This window comes from Pogoniulus pusillus, chromosome 21 (assembly GCF_015220805.1).
Source record: "Pogoniulus pusillus isolate bPogPus1 chromosome 21, bPogPus1.pri, whole genome shotgun sequence".
Classification (NCBI taxonomy): domain Eukaryota; kingdom Metazoa; phylum Chordata; class Aves; order Piciformes; family Lybiidae; genus Pogoniulus; species Pogoniulus pusillus.
This window is the reverse complement of record NC_087284.1, coordinates 21,482,493-21,502,139: the sequence shown is the minus strand read 5'-3', so window position 1 is coordinate 21,502,139 and position 19,647 is coordinate 21,482,493. Positions and strand designations below refer to the sequence as shown.

Here is a 19,647-nt window from a genome sequence, read left to right as displayed (position 1 = left end):
GACGGGGCTGGGTGCTAGGTTGGACTGGATGAGCTTGGAGGTCTCTTCCAACCTGGTTGATTCTGTGGCATGGAAAGCTGAGTCTTGTCAGGCCTGCAGCAGGACAAGTGATTGCATAGGGCTGGGTGCTAGGTTGGACTGGATGATCCTGGAGGTCTTTTCCAACCTGGCTGATTTGATGATTCTATGATGTAATGGTTCAGGAGAAGCTTAAGTATGAGCTAATTGTGGATATCTCAGAACATGCATAGAAAACTGTTTTCTGGTGTCACATTTCTGGTCTTTATCACATGCACAGTGTGGAATTTTATGGTGTTTTGTGCTGTGCTCCTAGAGGTTGCAAGTGAAGTCTTTTCTGACAGTTCACCAAAGACAAGAATGCCAAAATACAGAAATCACATCTGAAAATTGCTCAATGAAGGATTTTGTGGGTTTCTACCTTTATATTAAATCTGACCTTCTTTGGTCAAAATGGGGATGCAGGATGTGACCCACTGAGGAATGACTCCTTGTGGAGAACCCACCCATGGAAGAAGGGAGCAATGGTCTGTTGCATTTTGTTGAAAAAGGTTAAACTTTGTTCTGAAAGTTGAAGAGGGACAGGGATTTGCTGGAGAGAGTCCAGCAGAGGGCAACAAGGATGAATAGGGGACTGAAGAGCTGCCTTATGGGGAGAGACTGAGAGACCTGGGGCTTTTTAGTCTGGAAAAGAGAAGCCTTAGATGGGATTGGATAAATGTTTATAAATCTGTGAGGGCTGGCCAGGACTGGGGGACAGGCTCTGCTCTCTTACACCCATTGCTCCTTGTCCTATCCCAGGGAGCAAGTTGCAGCAAAAGAGGTTCTGCCTCAACACAAGGGGGAGCTTCTTTACTGTAAGGGTCCCAGAGCACTGGCACAGGCTCCCCAGAGAGGTTGTGGAGTCTCCTTCTCTGGAGCCTTTCAAGGCCTGTCTGGATGTGTTCCTCTGTGGTCTGTGTTAGATTGTGTGGTCCTGCTCTGGCAGGGGGGTTGGACTGGATGATCTCCTTGGGTCCCTTCCAACCCCTAACATCCTGTGAGGCTGTGAAATGAAGGATTGTTGAGATTCAGATTTTGTTTGGGGTTTTTTGTTTGTTTGTTTTTTTATAACAGAGTGAGTTTTGCTCTAGGGATGCTAGGGTGTGCCTCAGGGAATCCAAGTGTGAGCTTTGTTATGAAGTCATTACCCAGGAGATCTTGTAGGTTTATTTCTTTCTTCTTTACCAGATCCCTGTTGACTGGTCTGTATCCCCCGAGCTCTGGGACCGCTGTTATTAATGGAAAGGATATTCGTACAGATCTGGCTGCTATCAGAAGAGAAATGGGTGTTTGCCCACAGTATGATGTCCTGTTCAACACACTAACAGTGCGAGAGCATCTGCTGCTTTATGGATCAGTGAAGGCACCTGGCTGGACAAAGGAACAGCTGAACCAGCAGACCAGTGGGTGAGTTTTCCTTCCACTTATCAAAATAATCAGTGGTGACCATTTAAGCCACTCGAATGGGAAAGTGTTGGATGATCCTTGAGGTCCCTTCCAACCTAAACCAGTCTATGATTCTATATTCTGCACAACTGCCTCATTTTCTAGAGGATAACATTTAATAACTCACAAACAGTAACTGATTGTTATACAGGCTGTGCTAGTTTGAGCCTAGCTGGGGTATTTTAGTGAGAGGAATCTATGGCAGGGAGTTGGAACTGGATGATCCTTGAGGTCCCTTCCAACCTAAGCCAGTCTATGATTCTATATTCTGCACAACTGCCTCATTTTCTAGAGGATAACATATAATAACTCACAAACAGTAACTGATTGTTATACAGGCTGTGCTAGTTTGAGCCTAGCTGGGGTATTTTAGTGAGAGGAATCTATGGCAGGCAGTTGGAACTGGATGATCCTTGAGGTCCTTTCCAACCTAAACCAATCTATGATTCTATATTCTGCACAACTGAACACTAGGATTCTGACCTGATGATTATTGCCTCATTTTCTAGAGGATAACATAACTTACACTAAATGATTGTTATACAGGCTGTGCTAGTTTGAGCCTAGCTGGGGTATTGTAGTGAGAGGAATCTATAGCAGGGAGTTGGAATTGGATGATCCTTGAGGTCCCTTCCAACCTAAACCATTCTATGATTCTATAAAGATATATTTTCATAGTTTCTTTTAATCTCCAAGCTCTATCATCAGTCAAAACAGATTTTTCACTTCCCTTTACAGTAGTTTTCCAGCAATTCTTCTCTGAGCAGACATGATTTGACTGGAAAAAGACCTTTAAAATTGGTTCTGTTTCTCTGTTCCTATTCTAGAGCTCTGGAAGATGTGGGTTTGTCTCAACATCAGTACAAACCTGTTGCATCCCTTTCTGGTGGAATGAAAAGGAGGCTTTCAATTGCTATCTCCTTCATTGGAAACTCTAAGACAGTTGTTCTAGATGAGCCCACCAGTGGAGTAGATCCATGCTCCCGCCGTAGCATCTGGGATGTTCTTCTGAAGTACAAAGCTGGTACAAACCTTATGCACATGATTTGCTGCTTCTTTTCCTTTACTGGTTTTTCTTCCAATACCTTTAAACAGGAGAGTCAGAGTATTAGCATTACCATTTGGTAAGTAAATGTATTCGTTTCAGAGACAGCATTTAACTAAGCTGGGAAAGCTTTAAAGCAGCCAAGTGAGTTTACAAGAATTGTTTGCTATGTCACAGAAGCCAAATCTAACAGCAGATTGAGCTTACTTTTGAGTGCTGTCCTGAAGTTTCCCTTCTCTTATCTTCATCTTTTTTTTTTGTTAGCTTCTCAAAATTTTGTGTTTTTAATTTCCCATTTGGTAGATATTTGCACATATATTCTTCTAATGTGTGATGGTTTGGGTGTTCCCCACCACACCCCACACTTTGGAAATCACCCAGACTAGAATTGACTGAAGCTTTATAGTTACAGCTTAGCACAAGATACAAGCAGAGATTTACAATATATACAGAAATTTGCAAGTTAAAAGGTAATACAGAAACACAACAGCCCTCCCAGAAACCTGAGTCCCCAGGAAGGGCTCTCAACTTCTCTTCCACCTTCCTCCCACTCCTCTACCTTACCCCAGATCTTGCCTTATGTTTAAGGTGAGTTTTGAGGGTCAGCCAGGGGGGTTAGGAAGCAAATGGATTAGTCACACAGATGGCAGGTTAGGTTAGAGAGAGAAGTTCAACCCGAGGCCCAGACAGTGACTGTATTATCTATGTTTTCTTGTTCTTATACATCTCAGCAAGCCTATGAGTGCAGCAGACATCACCATTGTTTCCCTTTCGCAGCCTGTCATCTAATTCTTCTCACCAAAACATTCTAGCCAGCTTCAAACCAGCACATAATGAAAATAGGCTCATAAGGCTGGAACATTAATTTTTCAAGTGCCATACAGTTCAAACCTGATTGTGGGAAGCACACTCTCTTGTTAGTGAGCACTAAATTAGCTGTAGTAACTCACAGCGAATAATTAATTGAAATAGATTCTGCTGTTACATGGTTTTAAGCAATCTATTAAGCTCTTAAGCCAGCTCAAAAGTTCTTCACTGAGAGAGTCATTGGACACTGGAATGGGCTGCCCGGGGAGGTGGTGGAGTCGCCGTCCCTGGAGCTGTTCAAGGCAGGATTGGACGTGGCACTTGGTGCCATGGTCTGGCCTTGAGCTCTGTGGTAAAGGGTTGGACTTGATGATCTGTGAGGTCTCTTCCAACCCTAATAATACTGTGAAAATTGTAATGACTTAATTCTACTTATTATGCATAGTGCAAGGCAAAGCAAACTTAGACCTGAATCTAACTCAGGCTGCAAAGCTCAATGGAGGTTTTGTTTGTGTTTTGCAAGGATCTGAAACCTGTTCCCTTAAAGGACCTTACCAAAAGCAAATTGTGTTTCTCTAGAAGCAAGATTTTCTAGGCATGTACCAATCTTTCTGATACAGGTTGTACACTGATCTTTACCACTCACCATCTTGACGAAGCAGAAGTGCTCAGTGATCGCATTGTCGTCCTACAGCATGGCCAGTTGAGGTGCTGTGGTTCTCCCTCTTACCTGAGAGAAACATATGGCCAAGGACACAGCCTGACCCTTACAAAAAAGGTAAGCAAAAAATGTGCTGCACAGTACTCTTCACTGTGTGCAGCTAACAGCTGGGTGCATTCTAAGGGACCCTTATGTTCTTCCCATCAAGTAAGATGTGAGAGATTCCTGGAGAGCCAGCAAAATGCATTTTTGTACAGCTTTCTTGCTTGCTTTGGGTGGATTATTGGTGTTTACTATTATTATTTAGAAGGACACAATGGTGTCCTAGTTCTAGTTTAAATTTCCAGAGACTGAAATAAATTTCATAGAACCTATAACAATTTATAGAGTACCCTTCCCTCTTCCCTCTTCTTTCCCAAAAGAAAGGCATTAGATGTAGAGAGAGGAAAAGGTCAGCACACCCAAATCAACGAATCTCACTCGGTTTGGAAGTTAAAAACAGAAGTTTAACATTAACTTTAAAAGGTATCTGAGGTAGGGAAGTTACAGGGGAATAGGGAAGGGAATACAAATACAAAAGGTATAAATACAACCCAATTATGCTGGTGATGGCTTTGTCTGCCTCGTGGGTGATGGCCACGTGGTGTGAAACAAAGAGGAACAGGATGGTGAGCCTGGAGGCAGGGAATGCAGAGAGAGAGAGTGAAACAGGGAGTCCCCCTGCTTTTATGGCTCTTTAGACAGGAAGGGGAGTGGGCTAACCATCACCTGGTAGTGTCAGACCCACCCCTGGGGAGGGGTCAAGACCACCTAGGGTCAGGTTCAAGGTTACTGCCCCTGGAGGGCTAACCCTTTACAAATGGGATCTTCTTAAAAATGATGAATTTCAGTATTTATTTGAGGAGGGCTTTGTCTCATCATTCCTGGGCAGTCATCTCTGCATCCCAGATCTGACATGGCTTCAGCAGGGGGGAATCTCTCTGTACCAAGTCTGCTATCATTTCCCACAGCTCTGATAAGATTATTTCTCCTGTGCGTGGTTGTTTTTCTTTCCTCGTAGCCTTCTGTGGCTGAAATCCAGGATCCTAAGCATGTCACTCAGATCACATCTCTGGTACAGACACACATCCCAGAAGCTTTCCTCAAAGATGACAGTGGGACTGAGCTGACCTATATGATTCCTGAAAGGGCAGATAAGACCTCTTTAAAAGGCCTTTTTCAGGCTCTAGATCAAAGCCTGCCTCATCTACATATGACTGGTTATGGCATTTCTGACACCACCTTGGAAGAGGTAATTTTAGCTCTTCTGTGCAATGTTTTTGGTTGGGTTGTTTTTGTGGATTGTTGTTGTGGTTTTGTGTTGTTTTTTGGGTTTTGTTAGAGAATGTAGCACTGGCTTCTGGCCACTCCTGTTTGTACCTTTCATAGAATTGTAGAATCAACCAGGTTGGAAGAGACCTCCAAACTCATCCAGTCCAACCTAGCACCCAGCCCTAGCCAGTCAACCAGACCATGGCACTAAGTGCCCCAGCCAGGCTTTGCTTGGACACCTCCAGGCACGGTGACTCCACCACCTCCCTGGGCAGCCCATTCCAATGCCAATCACTCTCTCTGCCAACAATTTCCTCCTAACATCCAGCCTAGACCTCCCCGGCACAACTTGAGACTGTGTCCCCTTGTTCTGTTGCTGGCTGCCTGGCAGAAAAGCCCAACCCCACCTGGCTACAGCCGCCCTGCAGGTAGTTGTAGGCAGCAATGAGGTCCCCCCTGAGCCTCCTCTTCTGCAGGCTGCACACCCCCAGCTCCCTCAGCCTCTCCTCACAAGGCTGTGCCCAGTCCGCTCACCAGCTTAGTTGCCCTTCTCTGGACACATTCCAGCACCTCAACATCTCTCTTACATTGAGGAGCTCAGAACTGGGCACACAACTCAAGGTGTGGCCTGAGCAGTGCTAAGTACAGGGGCAGAATGACCTCCCTTGTCCTGCTGGCCACTTTCCATAACAATGAAGTACTTCAAAATGCCTGCTTTTCATTGTCTGTCATATAGCTGCAGTGGTTTTTAGAAACCAGATTTTTTCATTATGTTTTCCTATTTCATGAAAGGTATTTCTGAAGCTGCTTCAGGACTCAGAGAAGATGCCCTGCACTCCACAGGGAGCACACCTGGACTGCACAAAGGCTGCTGAATCAGCCTGTAAGTAGAAAATTAGGTGCCTTCTGAAGTAGCTAGCTTCATTAAGATCACAAATGCAAAGGTAAACATGCAGGAATTTCCTAAAGCAGAGGAATGCATGAAGAAACCAACTGAACACCAGCCAGCAGTGTACCCAGGTGCCAGGAATGCCAACAGCATCCTGGCCTGGATCAGAAGTTGCATGGCCAAGCTGGAGCAAAGATGTCATTGTGCTCCTGTGCTCACCTCTGGTGAGGCTGCTCCTCAACTGCTCTGACTGGTTTTGGGCATGCAGTGTAAGAAAGACACTGAGGTGCTGGAGAAGCTACAGAGAAGGACAAGGCAGCTGGTGAGCAGGTCTGGTAAGGAGAGGCTTGGGAATCTGGGATTGTTTAGCCTGAAAAAGAGGAGGCTGAGATGAGATCTCATTGCTCTCTCTAGTTCCTTTGAAAAGATGTTGTAGTAAGCTGGTATTTGCCTCTCCTCCCAAGCAGCTAACAACAGGAGAAGAGGTAATGGTCTCAAGTTGCACAAGGGGAAGCTTGGGTTGGGTTTCTTCACTGAAAGAGTGGCCAGTTAGGTGCTGAAGTCCCTATCCCTGGAGATGGTCAAAGAATGAGAAGATGCCTCCCTGGAGGTGTTTATGGCCAGGCTGGATGAGGCTCTGGACAGTCTGATCTAGGCTAGGGTGTCCCTGCCCATGGCAGGGAGGTTGGCACTAGATAATCCTTGTGGTCCCTTCCAACCCTGACTGATTCTATGAAAGGGAGAATACTGCCTGTTACTGTCTGATAAGGCTCCAGGACCTTTTCTGCCAGGCACTTTTCCAGCCGCTCTGCCCCAAGCCTGTAGCGCTGCATGGAGCTGGTGTGACCCTAGTGCAGGACCTGTCAATTGGCTTTGTTAAACCTCATATAGTTGACCTCAGTCTATCAATCTTGCCTGTCTAGATCTCTTTGTAGAATCTTTCTACCCTCAAGCAGATCAACACTCTCACCCAATTTGGTGTCATCTTCATACTTACTGAGGATGCTCTCAATTCCTTTGTTCAGATAATTGACAAAGATAATAAAGAGAGGAAAAAAAGAAATCCTAACACTCTGTCTGCTCCACATTGCACAGTTCCTGGACTAATGGAAGGAGAGCATTATGTTCCTAACAACTTGATATCTTTTACCATCTGCATTTCAAAACACAAAGCTTAGCATTTGTTCAAACTATGCCATTAATAAAGAATCTAATCACTGTAGAGTCTGTATTCTCAGCCTGACAAATTGTAGGAAGAAGATGTCAAGGTAATGCCATTCCTTTGGGTATGCAAGTACTGGAAAATTGTCATTCATTGCAGGTGTCTGTCGTTCATCATTAAGGACAGTTGGGAAGTGTAGGCATAAAGGATCTGGAAAATGGTCAGGAAAGGTATCTGTCATTGTCAAAGACAGCTAGAATACTCCATGGGCAATAGCTTGACCTGTATAATTTTGCCTTTGAAAGCAGATTCAAAGGCAGTCAAACTTTGTTGTCAAAGTAGTCAAATGATTTTTTTCAAAGCCCCTAAAGCAAATATCTGGGTTATTGAGAAGATCACAGGATGATGCAGTTGGACTTGTAAAAGGCTTTGGACTTGACTGCTCTGACAAGGTGTGGATCTGAGCACAAGGGCTAGCATTGGCTACCCTTTGCTGGTACTGAGCTCTTGGAGTGTTAGGATTGTGTAGAAAACAAAATGATGTCTCTTGTCTCCCAAAGAAGATATAGTGGGTGGTGTGCCTGTCCCTTCTTAAATGAAACTGCAGAAAATCAGTGCATGAAATCATGCACTGATGGTCAGTTGCAAAAAAACAGGCAAGAGAGATTACTTCCTCAAAATACACCTCACTGAAGTTGGAGCTTTAATCATTTTTGGTTATGTTTTATAATGTCTTCTTGTCTTTTACAATGTCTTCCTGTGTGATCTGGTGTAGGTGATCCTACTCTAGCAGGGGGGTTGGACTAGATCATAGAATCAGGGTTGGAAGGGACCACAAGGATCATCTAGTTCCAACTCCCCTGCCATGGGCAGGGACACCCTACCTTAGATCAGGCTGGGTAGAGCCTCATCCAGCCTGACCCTAAACACCTGATGATTTTTTGAGGTCCCTTCCAGCAACTAATATTCTGTGACTATGATTCTGTGACTTACTGTGAAGTCTGGCTTCAATGGAGCTTATTTCCTTCATGGCAGCCCTTGTGCTGTGGTCTGAATTTGTGACTAAAATGGTGTTGATAACATAGCAGTGTTTTGGCTATTGCTGAGCAGTTCTTGCACTGTCAAAGCTTTCTTTTTTTTGTCCCATCCTACCCCCATTTGCTGTGGTGAGGGTGAAGAAGAATCTGGAAAAGAGCATGACCTGGCAAACTGACCACTGTTATTCAGTGCTGTATAGTGTCATGCTCAGCAGTAAAAAATGAGAGGAGGGTTTTTTTCCTAGATCCTGGTAGAGGGGAAGGAGGCAGAGTGTGATTGAACAGCTGTGTGCTGCTTCGCTGCTGGCCATGGTCAGCAAATTACAGTCATGTAAATTAAACTCAGAATGATGTGACTCTAAATGCAAATATCAGAAGTAAATAGCATCCTATGAATGCTGTAATTGCAATGATTGTCATACTAGTAGTTTTAAAGATATAAAGAATGCTGTATAATGTCTAGTGGTTTGCATTTCCCTTGTGAAAGGTTTACCTTTTATCATTTAGTGATACTGAAGTAAATATAACCTTGCATATGAAAAAAGGAAGAGATTGGTGGCATGATACTGTGCCCAGTTCTGGGCCTCTCAATTCAAGAGAGATGTTGAGGTGCTGGAAGGTGTCCAGAGAAGGGCAACAAAGCTGGTGAGGGGCCTGGAACACAAACCCTATGAGGAGAGGATGAGGGTGCTGGGGGTGTGCAGAAGAGGAGGCTCAGGGCAGAGCTCATTGCTGTCTACAACTACCTGTAGGGACATTGTAGCCAGGTGGGGTTGGTCTCTGCTGCCAGGCAACCAGCAATAGAACAAGGGACACAGTCTCAAGTTGTGCTGTGGGAGGCCTAGGCTGGATGTTAGGAGGAAGTTGTTGGCAGAGAGAGTGATTGGCATTGGAATGGGCTGCCCAGGGAGGTGGTGGAGGCACTGTCCCTGGAGGTGTTCAAACAAAGCCTGGCTGAGGCACTTAGTGCCATGGTCTGGTTGACTGGCTAGGGCTGGGTGCTAGGTTGGACTGGATGATCTTGGAGGTCTCTTCCAACCTGATTGATGCTATGATTAAAGTTGGTCTATGATAATGAGGCAGAGCAGTCCTAAGAGTGAGTTAAATCACTTGAAAAGCCAAATCTGTTCTATATGAGGTGTGTTTGAATTCAGCCAAATACTGGGCACATTTACCCACTGGGGAAATAATATGCACTACCAAAGCAAAAGATATTATCAATAGCTATGCATCTGTTTTCTTGATGGTAGCAATATTTTAGATAGAGTATTTTATTCATTGTGACAGTTTGGGTGTTACCTGCCCACCTCCCCTCCCACTCTTATGAAATCACCCAGACTAGACTTAGTCATCTAGAAATTAAGAAATGAGGCTTTATATTTAGAGCTTAGTACAATATACAAGCAGATATACAAAAATATATACAATTATATACAGAAATATACAAGGTAAAGGTAATACAGAAACACAGCAGCCTTCCCAGAAACCTGAGTCCCCAGGAGGGGCTCCCAAGCACCCTTCTAACTCCTTTCCACCCCTTTACCTTATCCCAGACTTTGCCTTACATGCAAGGTGAGTTTGGAGAATTGGCCAGGGGGCGTTAGAAAGCAGAAGGATTAGTTATACGGACAGGAGGTTAGGGAGAGAAGTGCAGGCAGAGACACATAGCAACTGTGTTATCTGTGTTTGTGTTCTTGTTTTTATACATCACAGGAAGCCTGAGTGAAACATCCATCACCATTGTTTCCTTTTCACAGCCTATAATCTAATTTCTCTCATTAAAACATCCCAGCTGGGCTCAAACTAGCACACTCATCTAAATACTTGCAAAAATTGTGCAAGTTGGAGTGGCTAAGAATGTCCTTGTGTTATCAGAATAAAATCTTTGTCCTGCTGGAGAGGTGTACTCTATATGTGGTCTAAGACTGCTCAGTAATTCCAGAATGCTTTATACAGTGCCTCCAAAAGCAGCTCACTGGAAATCGAGTATCTGTATGAGAAAAGTCATCTACAGTGCAAACCTGAGCCACTTCAAGTTCCCTTTCTGAGTGTTGGGGAGGAGAAATTAATAGATGCAAGATGATACTTTCCAAAATTAATGTTGATATGCAGAACTCTGCCACCCTTGACCACTCATTTCAATAATGTTTTGGTTCTTACACAGTTATGGAAACATTCTGTGGGTATAATCTACATCTAATATAACCAGCAAGATATAGAAACATTAATTGAACTGGAAGAGACTATTCCCATGGTCAGTGCCACTTGTGCCCAGTATGCCATTTGCCCAGTAGATGGGCCCAAGCTCTCTCTGCTCTGTGGCAGAAGGCAGTGGAGAATTACAAAGAGGCATTGAGCATTTACTCACAGATTATTATTACTACCCTTGCAGGGGCCAGCCACAGTCCAGACAGTACTCAAATGCTTTCAGGGGACTCTGTCTTGTTGGAGGTTGAGACTTGAATCTTCCTGGCTTCTGGGGAAAGGATGCAGACAATCTCTGACCTTGTGTCCTGGCTTCTTCTGGACCATCTGTGTATATGTCCAGGGATTCTAGGCAGGACCTTCAGGTGCAGAGGCAGATGTGTGCAGTCTCAGCATGATGTCACGTTGGCCATGCAGGCTGATCGTGTGCAGGCATTCAGGGTCTGCTCCTGGTAACTGCCGGCAGTGGAGTTTAGCAGGCAACAATAAGGCAGTGTGCAACAGCAGCAGGGCTGGGCACAGCAGAGAGCAGGGAAGCAAAAGCAGGCTATTCACCTGGCTATCTCCTTTTCTCAATGTGGGCCGAGATTAATTGCCCTTTGGGCACAGAATAGCCAAGCAGGATGGCAGTTAGCCAAACCTTGCCATATTAGGCAAAGCCACAGGCTCACTTTTCCCTAATTTGGGAAAAACACAGGCCTTGTACAAGGCAGACACAAGCTAAGTGCATGTACCTTACACCATAGGACCCTGGGCAGGCCAGACTCAGTAGCTCCAGGTCCTTTTGTGTCCTATGGGCCCTCCACGCCACTGAGAAGCAGGTTATCGGTGGGAAATAGTTGAAGACGCCTGGTTTGAATGTTCAGTCCCTCCAACCCTCACTATATCTAATCTGTCTAGTTTCATAATGCTAAGGTATTCAGCATTAAGTCTCCCACTCAGTGTTCAGTGCTGTGGTAGAGAGAACATTCAGATTGCATTGCTGTCCTGCTCTGTTGTGGATTTTCCGCCAAGCACAGTGAGAGTACCGTGGGTTTTAACCCTAGTGTCTACACTGGCTTCAGTGCTGAAGTGTCTGCAGGTTGAATTCAGTGATGTGAGTTCAAGCAGCTCTCTGAGTATTGATTTACACTTCTATAAAGAAGAGGAATTGATCTCAGAAGGCGTGCTGCTCACTGCAACATGAGCATATTCTAGCCCAGCAGATGCAGCCGACGGGTGTTTGCCCCTGCACGTACAAATGTGTTTTTCCTCTCTGCCAAGTCTGATAAATGGATAGGTGGATGAAAGAATTAAACCAGCTGGTATATTTCCCTGGCAGTTCTCACAGACAGTGTTCTTCTCTGCTTTTGTACTTCAAAGAATGCAGATAAAACATGCAAATAGGCTTCCATTGTGTAGCCATCGCTCTATGGCTGTTTTTCAACTGTTCTTCCTCTCTCCCCTTTCTCCATGTGGCAATTGATTGCAGGCAAATCACTGCAGGGCAGAGGGTGCTACATTAAAGGCAGACCTATTTGGAAAATTATCTCCTAGAAATTGAAATTAATGTATTTGTTAACATTGCAGATCAATCATGCAGAAACTCAGAATGAGAGAATTAGGGCTGCCAAAACTGCACACGTTTCTGCTTTTGGGCCATGATAGGATTGTATTCCTTTGGCTGTGTATTTGTCTTTTGTTTGTTTCCAGAGAATGTGACCATCTCATGATGAAGGTGATTTGGCCAGAGTAGAGCTTGTCACACAAAGCTAAAAAGTACTTAGAGCTTAATTCCAACTTCTTTTTCAATATGGTTTAGGCTGGCAGCAAACGCAAGAGAAATAAAGATATAAATCAAGGCAAAGCTGAAGAAGCAACAGAACAAGGGGACAAAGTCTCAAGTTGTGCTGGGGGGAGATATAGGCTGGATATTAGGAGGAAGCTCTTCACACAGAGAGTGATTGGCATTGGGAGGTGGTGGAGTCACCATCCCTGGAGGTGTTCAAGCAAAGCCTGGATGAGGCACTTAGTGCCATGGTCTAGTTGATTGGCCAGGGCTGGGTGCTAGGCTGGGCTGGATGATCTTGGAGGTCTCTTCCAACCTGGCTGATTCTATGAAAACATGGGACTGTAACAACAGTGATTGTATTATGGAATTAGGAATTATGGGAATAGTGCTTTCAGGAGAAGAGGAGGATCAGAGGTGATCTCTTTACTAGTAGTCTGCAACTACCTGAAGGGAGGCTGTAGCCAGGTGGGGCTTGGTCTCTTCTCCCAGGTAACCAGCAACAGAATAAGGAGACACAGTCTCAAGTTGTGCTGGGGGAGGCTGGCTCTTAGGAGGAAGTTGTTGGCAGAGAGAGTGATTGGCATTGGAATGGGCTGCCCAGGGAGGTGGTGGAGTTGCTGTCCTTGGAGATGTTCAAGAGAAGACTGGCTGAGGCACTTAGTGCCATGGTCTAGTTGACTGGCTAGGGCTGGGTGCTCGGTTGGGCTGGATGATGTTGGAGGTCTCTTCCAACCTGGTTGATTCTATGACAAGATCCTGGTTCCTCTTTGACTCCAGACTTGGCACGGAAGTCTCCTCCAACCTGGTAACAAGAACCTGAGTATACACCACATAACAGAGGAAAGAGGCAAGATTGTGCTAGTTTGAAGCTAGCTGTAATATTATTTTTTTCCAACCAATGATCTCATTTCTCTAATTAAAATATTCCAATTAGCCTCAAACCAAAACAGCTTATTAATAATTTAGATCATAAAATTAAAACTCTGACCCAACTGCTAGAAACTGTCTTGCTTGACTTATTATTTCAGTTATCTGCAGGAAATGCAATTATGTTCACAATGAAGCTGTGCTTCCCAATTCATCCAGGCTCTTCTTTGTATTATGGAGAAGACTTTATTGCCATTTTCAAATTCATGTAGTTAATATCAGGTACAGGGAAACAAAGCAAAAAAATCCTCACGTTTGGGAACCAAGATTTAGGTGACTTAGGTACAGCTGAGAGTGAGACAGACTTAATATCAAAGAGTTCATGTGACTCTGTTATGATTTGAGGCTGGATGCCTTTAAGAGCTGTAAAGTTGATGTCCTCCATGAGGACTAGAGAGGTCCAGGGGTGGACTGGAAAGTATAATTCACAGAATCAACCAGGTTGGAAGAGACCTCCAAGATCATCCAGTCCAACCTAGCACCCAGCCCTATCCAGTCAACTAGACCATGGCACTAAGTGCCCCATCCAGGCTTTTCTTGAACACCTCCAGGAATGGTGACTCCACCACCTCCCTGGGCAGCCCATTCCAATGCCAATCACTCTCTCTGTGGAGAACGTCCTCATAAAATCCAGCCTATACTTCTCCTGGCACAACTTGAGACTGTGTCCCCTTGTTCTATTGCTGGTTGTCTATCTTTTATTCTATTTAATCTTTTAATGGCATCCTGACTGGGATTAGAAATCCTGTGTCCAGTAGCAACAGGGAGATGATTGTCCCCTTAGACTTGGCTCTGCTGAGTATAGTGTCTTGAGTATTGTGTTCAGTTTGGGCACCTCTGTACAAGAGAGATGTGGAGGTGCTTTAGCCAGTGCAGAGGGAGGGCAAGGAAGCTGGGGAAGGGCCTGGAGAATAGATCTGAAGAGGAGTGACTGAAGGAGCTGGGGCTAGTTAGTGTGAAACAGAGGAGGCTGAGCGCAGACTTCGTGGCTGTTAACAGCTTCCTGCAAGGGCGTTGTGGAGAGCTTGGTGCTGGTCTCTCCTCACAGGTGATAGAGTAAGAGGGAATGGTCTCAAACTGCAAACAAGTAGGTTTAGACTGGACATGAGGGTGAAAAAATTCAATAAAAGTGTGGTCAGACATTGGAATGGGCTGCCCAGGGAGGTGGTGGAGTCACCAGCTCTGGCTGTGTTTAGAAGTTGTTTGGATGTGGTGCTTGGGGACATGATTTAGGGTGCTTGGATGAGGCACTTAGTGCCATGGTTTACTTAATGAGAAGGTTTAGATGTTAGGTTGCACTTGGTGATCCTAGAGGTCTTTTCCAACCTGGCTGATTCTGTGATTTTTAAAATCCTTACCTATACATTGCTCTAGAATTAAGAGCAGAATCACATCCTGTAAGAATCACTGGATCTTAGATGGTCTTTTTCTCCCTCTTTTTGCCTTTCCAAAAAAATAATGCAGTTCTAAAATTTTTCATAGCACAATTCAAAAAAGGGAAAAAAGATGAGCTGTGCAACAGCTCTATTGACAGCCAGGAGGAGGCACTTTCAATCCTGCTGCTGTCATTTTGGCATTTAGACAAGCCTTTTGGACAGATAATCCTGGAACTGCAATGCTCTGGCAACACAGCTAGCTAGATCACATGAAACTGGCTGCATTTGGAAGCTGCACATATTTATTAGCTTATCAGAATTTCTATGTCATTGTCTCAATTCTAGTTTAGGTTTCCCAGAGACTCAAATATAGTTAATAGAACCAATAACAAATTATAGGATGCTTTTCCCTTTTCCTCTTTTTTCTTCTCAAAGAAGAGGAGCTAGATGTAGAGAAGGAAAGGTAAAACACACCCAAATAAATAGTCTCACTTCCATTTGGAAGTTAAAAGAGAAAACTTTAACAATAAATAAAAACCTGGTGAGGAGCCTGGAGCACAAACCCTATGAGGAGAGGTTGAGGGAGCTGGGGGTGTGCAGCCTGCAGAAGAGGAGGCTCAGGGGGGACCTTATTGCTGTCTACAACTACCTGAAGGGAGGCTGTAGCCAGGTGGGGATTGGTCTCTTCTGCCAGGCAACCAGCAACAGAACATGGGGACACAGCCTCAAGCTGTGCCAGGGCAGGTTGAGGCTGGATGTCAGGAGGAAGTTGTTGTCAGAGAGAGTGTTTGGCATTGGAATGGGCTGCCCAGGGAGGTGGTGGAGTTGCTGTGCCTGGAGGTGTTCAAGCAAAGCCTGGCTGAAGCATTTAGTGCCATGGTCTAGTTGATTGGATAGGGCTGGACTGGATGATCTTGAAGGTCTCTTACAACTTGATTGATTCTATGTTTCTATGATTCTTAACTGGGTGATAACCAATCGATAACCAGGAATAAGACTGGGTAGATAAGAGCCCAGACCACCCAGAAAAGCTTAATCTTAACTTGTGAAATTGATTAGCAATGAATCAATTTGAATGAGCCCCACTTGATGTGCTAAATAAGATTGGCATGGTTCAGGAGTTTCCCTCACCCTGCTTGGAGTCAGCAGACTAGCCTCGGATGGCTGGAAGTTAATCTGAAGCTCTATTTACAGCACAGCACATATGTCCAAGCATATATACACAACATATACAGATATGTATACTTGTATACAAGTTAGAAGTAATACTCTAACTTCAGTCAAGTAATACACTGATTTCGGTGATACACTGGGTCCACTGATTTCGGTCAAGGTGGATTAAGACCTGGTGCTAATACAGGCCATGTTTGCCATAGTAATTTGTCTAGGAGCAAAAGTGGCAAAAGATAAGGAATGGTCTGCCAGTGCAAGGACTGTGAGAAAAAATAGGTAGTAAGTGCTGCTTTAATTGTGTACAGGGAGTTAGAGAATCACAGAATCAGTCAGGGTTGGAAGGGACCACAAGGATCATCCAGTTCCAACACCCCTGCCATGGACTGGGACACACTACCCTAGACCAGGCTGGCCAGAGCCTCATCCAGCCTGACCTTAAACGCACTTGGTGCCATGGTCTGGCCTTGAGCTCTGTGGTAAAGGGTTGGACTTGATGATCTGTGAGGTCTCTTCCAACCCTGATGATACTGTGTGATACTGTGATACTTCCAGGGATGAGGCCTTCTCTGAACATGCTCCAGCACAGAGAGATAAGAGTTATCTTATATCTGTTTCCCTTCCAGGAAGAGCTAGTTATGCCTGGAGACTTACACAATTCAGTCCAGGAGAACATACTCTGCCCTGCTCTAATGCTCTAGCCCTCTCCCAAGAAGAGCATTGGGTTAGAGGTGTGGTTTTCCTGGTCTGTTCAGCAGTTGGGTTTTGTTTCGCTTAGATCCCTCGCGTGCAGGAGCCTCCAGCGCGCGCGGAGCCCGTCTTGTCCTTGCTCAGCTTGGTGCTGTTCTGAAGAAGAGATTTCAGCGTTCTAGACGAGACTGGAGGGGAAGTGTCTCTCACACACTGCTGCCTGTCCTTTTCGTTGCGCTGGCCATGGCCTTGTTCACTGTGAAGCCGCTGGCTGTTGATTATCCTTCTCTCAAGCTGACGCCAGGACTCGATGGCAGTGCAGCATCCTTCTTTAGGTAAAGGACTTCTCTAGCAGTATCCAGGTTTCTGGGACCTATTCCTTTGAGTTCTCATATTCTGGAGGTTGTTTGTGTTCTAGGAAGAATTATTGGCTCCTTTTACACAACAGCTGTTATTTTTCAGCTGTTCAGTGCAGTGGTTTAGATTACTGTGAGGGAGAGAGAAAACTAGAATAAACATGGTCCAAGACTCTTTTTGTTGGTAGGAAAAGGCAAAGCCTTTAGAGCAGTTTAAACTCAGCAATCTATTTCAATGCCACCCATGGCCATTTCTATGTAAATGTGGAGATGGACCCGGGGGTCCTGGTGGATAAGTTACCCATGGCACAGCAATGTGCCCTTGTGGCCAAGAAGGCCAATGGGATCCTGAGCTGTATTAGGAAGAATGTGCCCAGCAGATCAAGGGAGGTTCTCCTCCCCCTCCACTCTGCCCTGCTGAGACCTCACCTTGAATACTGTGTTCAGTTTTGGACTCCCCAGTTTTAGAGGGACAGGGATCTGCTGGAGAGGGTCCAGCAGAGGGCTACTGGAGGGCATGGCTTATGAGGAGAGGCTGAGGGACCTGGGGCTTTTTAGTCTGGAGAGGAGAACACTGAGAGGGGATTTGATAAAAGTTTGTACGTATCAAAAGGCTGTCCAGGAAGTGGGGGGGGGACAGGCTCTGCTCACTGCTCCCTGGAGTAGAACAAGGAGCAATGGGTGTAAGTTGCAGCAAAAGATGTTCTGCCTCAACACAAGGGGGAACTTCTTTCCTGTAAGGGTCACAGAGCACTGGCACAGGCTCCCCAGAGAGATTGTGGAGGGTCACCCTCTCTGGAGCCTTTTCAGGCCTGTCTGGATGTGTTCCTCTGTGATCTTTGTTAGATAGCATTGTCCTGTTCTGGCAGGGAGGTTGGACTCAATGATCTCTTTGGGTCCCTTCCAACCCCTAACATCCTGTGAGCCTATGATGAGCCCTAACATGGCACATTTTAACCAATTGCATAGGTCTTGAAGCCGTTTTCTTTCTGTGTACCTTTGTTTCAACCTGCTCTGGATGTTCTTTAGTGACAACTCTTCACACACTATCCATTTCTTTGCATGCAGATCTAGAAATGAGATCTCTTTCTGTTTTGGTATGTTTCTTATGCATGAATGTTATTAACATATCTGTGCTTCTTTTTCTTTTTTCCTTCCCATGGCCCACTTGGCACAGCATTGAAGATGATAACCTAGGAAATCTTTCTCAGATTCTACTGAGATATTTCTCTGCTGTGGACCATACATGCATGCATTCTAAACAAGGGTAACTATGAACAACATAACTACCTTCTTTACTATAAATTACAAATATTGTAAGTTCAGGTTTGGTTTTTTTTCCTCTGTAATGTGGACTGTCTTCAGCTTTTCTTGGTAGCACAAGGTTAATGACAAATCTGTTCTGATGAGGAAGATGGCATCCAGGTAAAGTATTCAAGTAGAGTTCATTGCTAAAAGTGTGATCCAAATCACTTGAGAGTCAGTCAGGAGGATTTAGATCAAGTCTGATGTCCACATGAATGAAGATTAGACAGTAACTGCAATATTTGCTAGGATACATTCCAGACTTCCACATTTGGAAAGGCAGAGTGGCGACCGTGCTCTATCTTATTGCTGCAAACATAAGCATGTAACTCCTGTGATGGTTTGGGTATTGCCCCCTCCCCCCTTATAAAATCACCCAGACTAGACTCAGCTGAGCCGGAACTTAAGGAATGAAGCTCTATTTACAGCTTAGCACAATATGCAGACATATATACACAGTTATATACAAATTAAAAGTAGCACAGAAACACAATACTCCTCCCAGAAACAATCAGAGTCCCTAGGAGGGCTCCCTACCCAAACCCCTTCCCTCTTTCCTTCCCTTCAGAAATAACCAGATCAGCCCATGTATATCTCATGTGATAAATCTGGAGATCTAAGGTGAGATGTCAAAAAGACGACAAGGAGGTTAGAGGAAGAAGGGGTTAGGTGGATTAGAGAGTTAAAGGCAGTCAGCCACAGAGAGCAGACCACCAGAAAGGAGACACAGCCAGAAGTGAGAGCTGAGCAGTGTGTGAAGTGACTTATCTGTATTTTGCCTAGCTGTGTTTCTCAGCAGAAAACTGATGGGTATAGATTACTGTTGGCTTTTTTTTTCTTGTCACAGCTGAGGGTTTATTTTCTCTCAGCAAAACTTAGCCTCAAACCAGCACAACTCCTTTGCTGCTTCATGTATTCAAATATTGTTAGTTGATACAAATGAGTAAAACTGACACAAGTTTAGACACAGCTGTCACTGATAAAACACTAGAAGGTGTTCAGTATGCCAGACCTGGTTGTTACTCTGTGCATGTCCTCTTATGTGCTTTTCATTTAATGGTAATGTTTATTCTTATTAGGAAAAATAATTCCTGTTGGGAGATGGAATCTGCATCACCCAATGATTCATGTGGATGTGTAGCTGAACAAGAGGTATGCCCTTTTGTATTTACTTAAGTATGTCAAAATCATGTGTGTATATTGCATCTAGTACCTTGACTACTCTTCCTGGAGGGCTGGAGAAAGAGATGAGGAAATAAACCCTCAGAGCACTGGCTTTGTTGTGATTGAAGGTTTTCTTCTGATTCATCTAATGTATGAGCTACAAAGTCTTCAGAGAAAGAGCTAGCATGTTTTTGATGTGTAAGAGCCAGGAATGGCTGCAGACTGATCTCAAATAATAGGAAATAGAAATGGCTGAACTATTTAT

General features: G+C 44.6%; 1 protein-coding gene across 1 annotated transcript in view; it reads left to right on the top strand.

Moving 5' to 3' along the window:
• Positions 1-19,647, top strand: part of ABCA13 (ATP binding cassette subfamily A member 13) — a 135,922-nt gene that overhangs the window by 75,660 nt on the left and 40,615 nt on the right. Inside the window, exons 32-39 of the mRNA XM_064160725.1 lie at positions 1,249-1,467; positions 2,334-2,530; positions 3,979-4,136; positions 5,080-5,310; positions 6,123-6,213; positions 16,646-16,892; positions 18,091-18,180; positions 19,298-19,370. Of these exons, the coding sequence (XP_064016795.1) occupies positions 1,249-1,467; positions 2,334-2,530; positions 3,979-4,136; positions 5,080-5,310; positions 6,123-6,213; positions 16,646-16,892; positions 18,091-18,180; positions 19,298-19,370 (1,306 nt within the window). The remainder of the gene's footprint in view (positions 1-1,248; positions 1,468-2,333; positions 2,531-3,978; positions 4,137-5,079; positions 5,311-6,122; positions 6,214-16,645; positions 16,893-18,090; positions 18,181-19,297; positions 19,371-19,647) is intronic.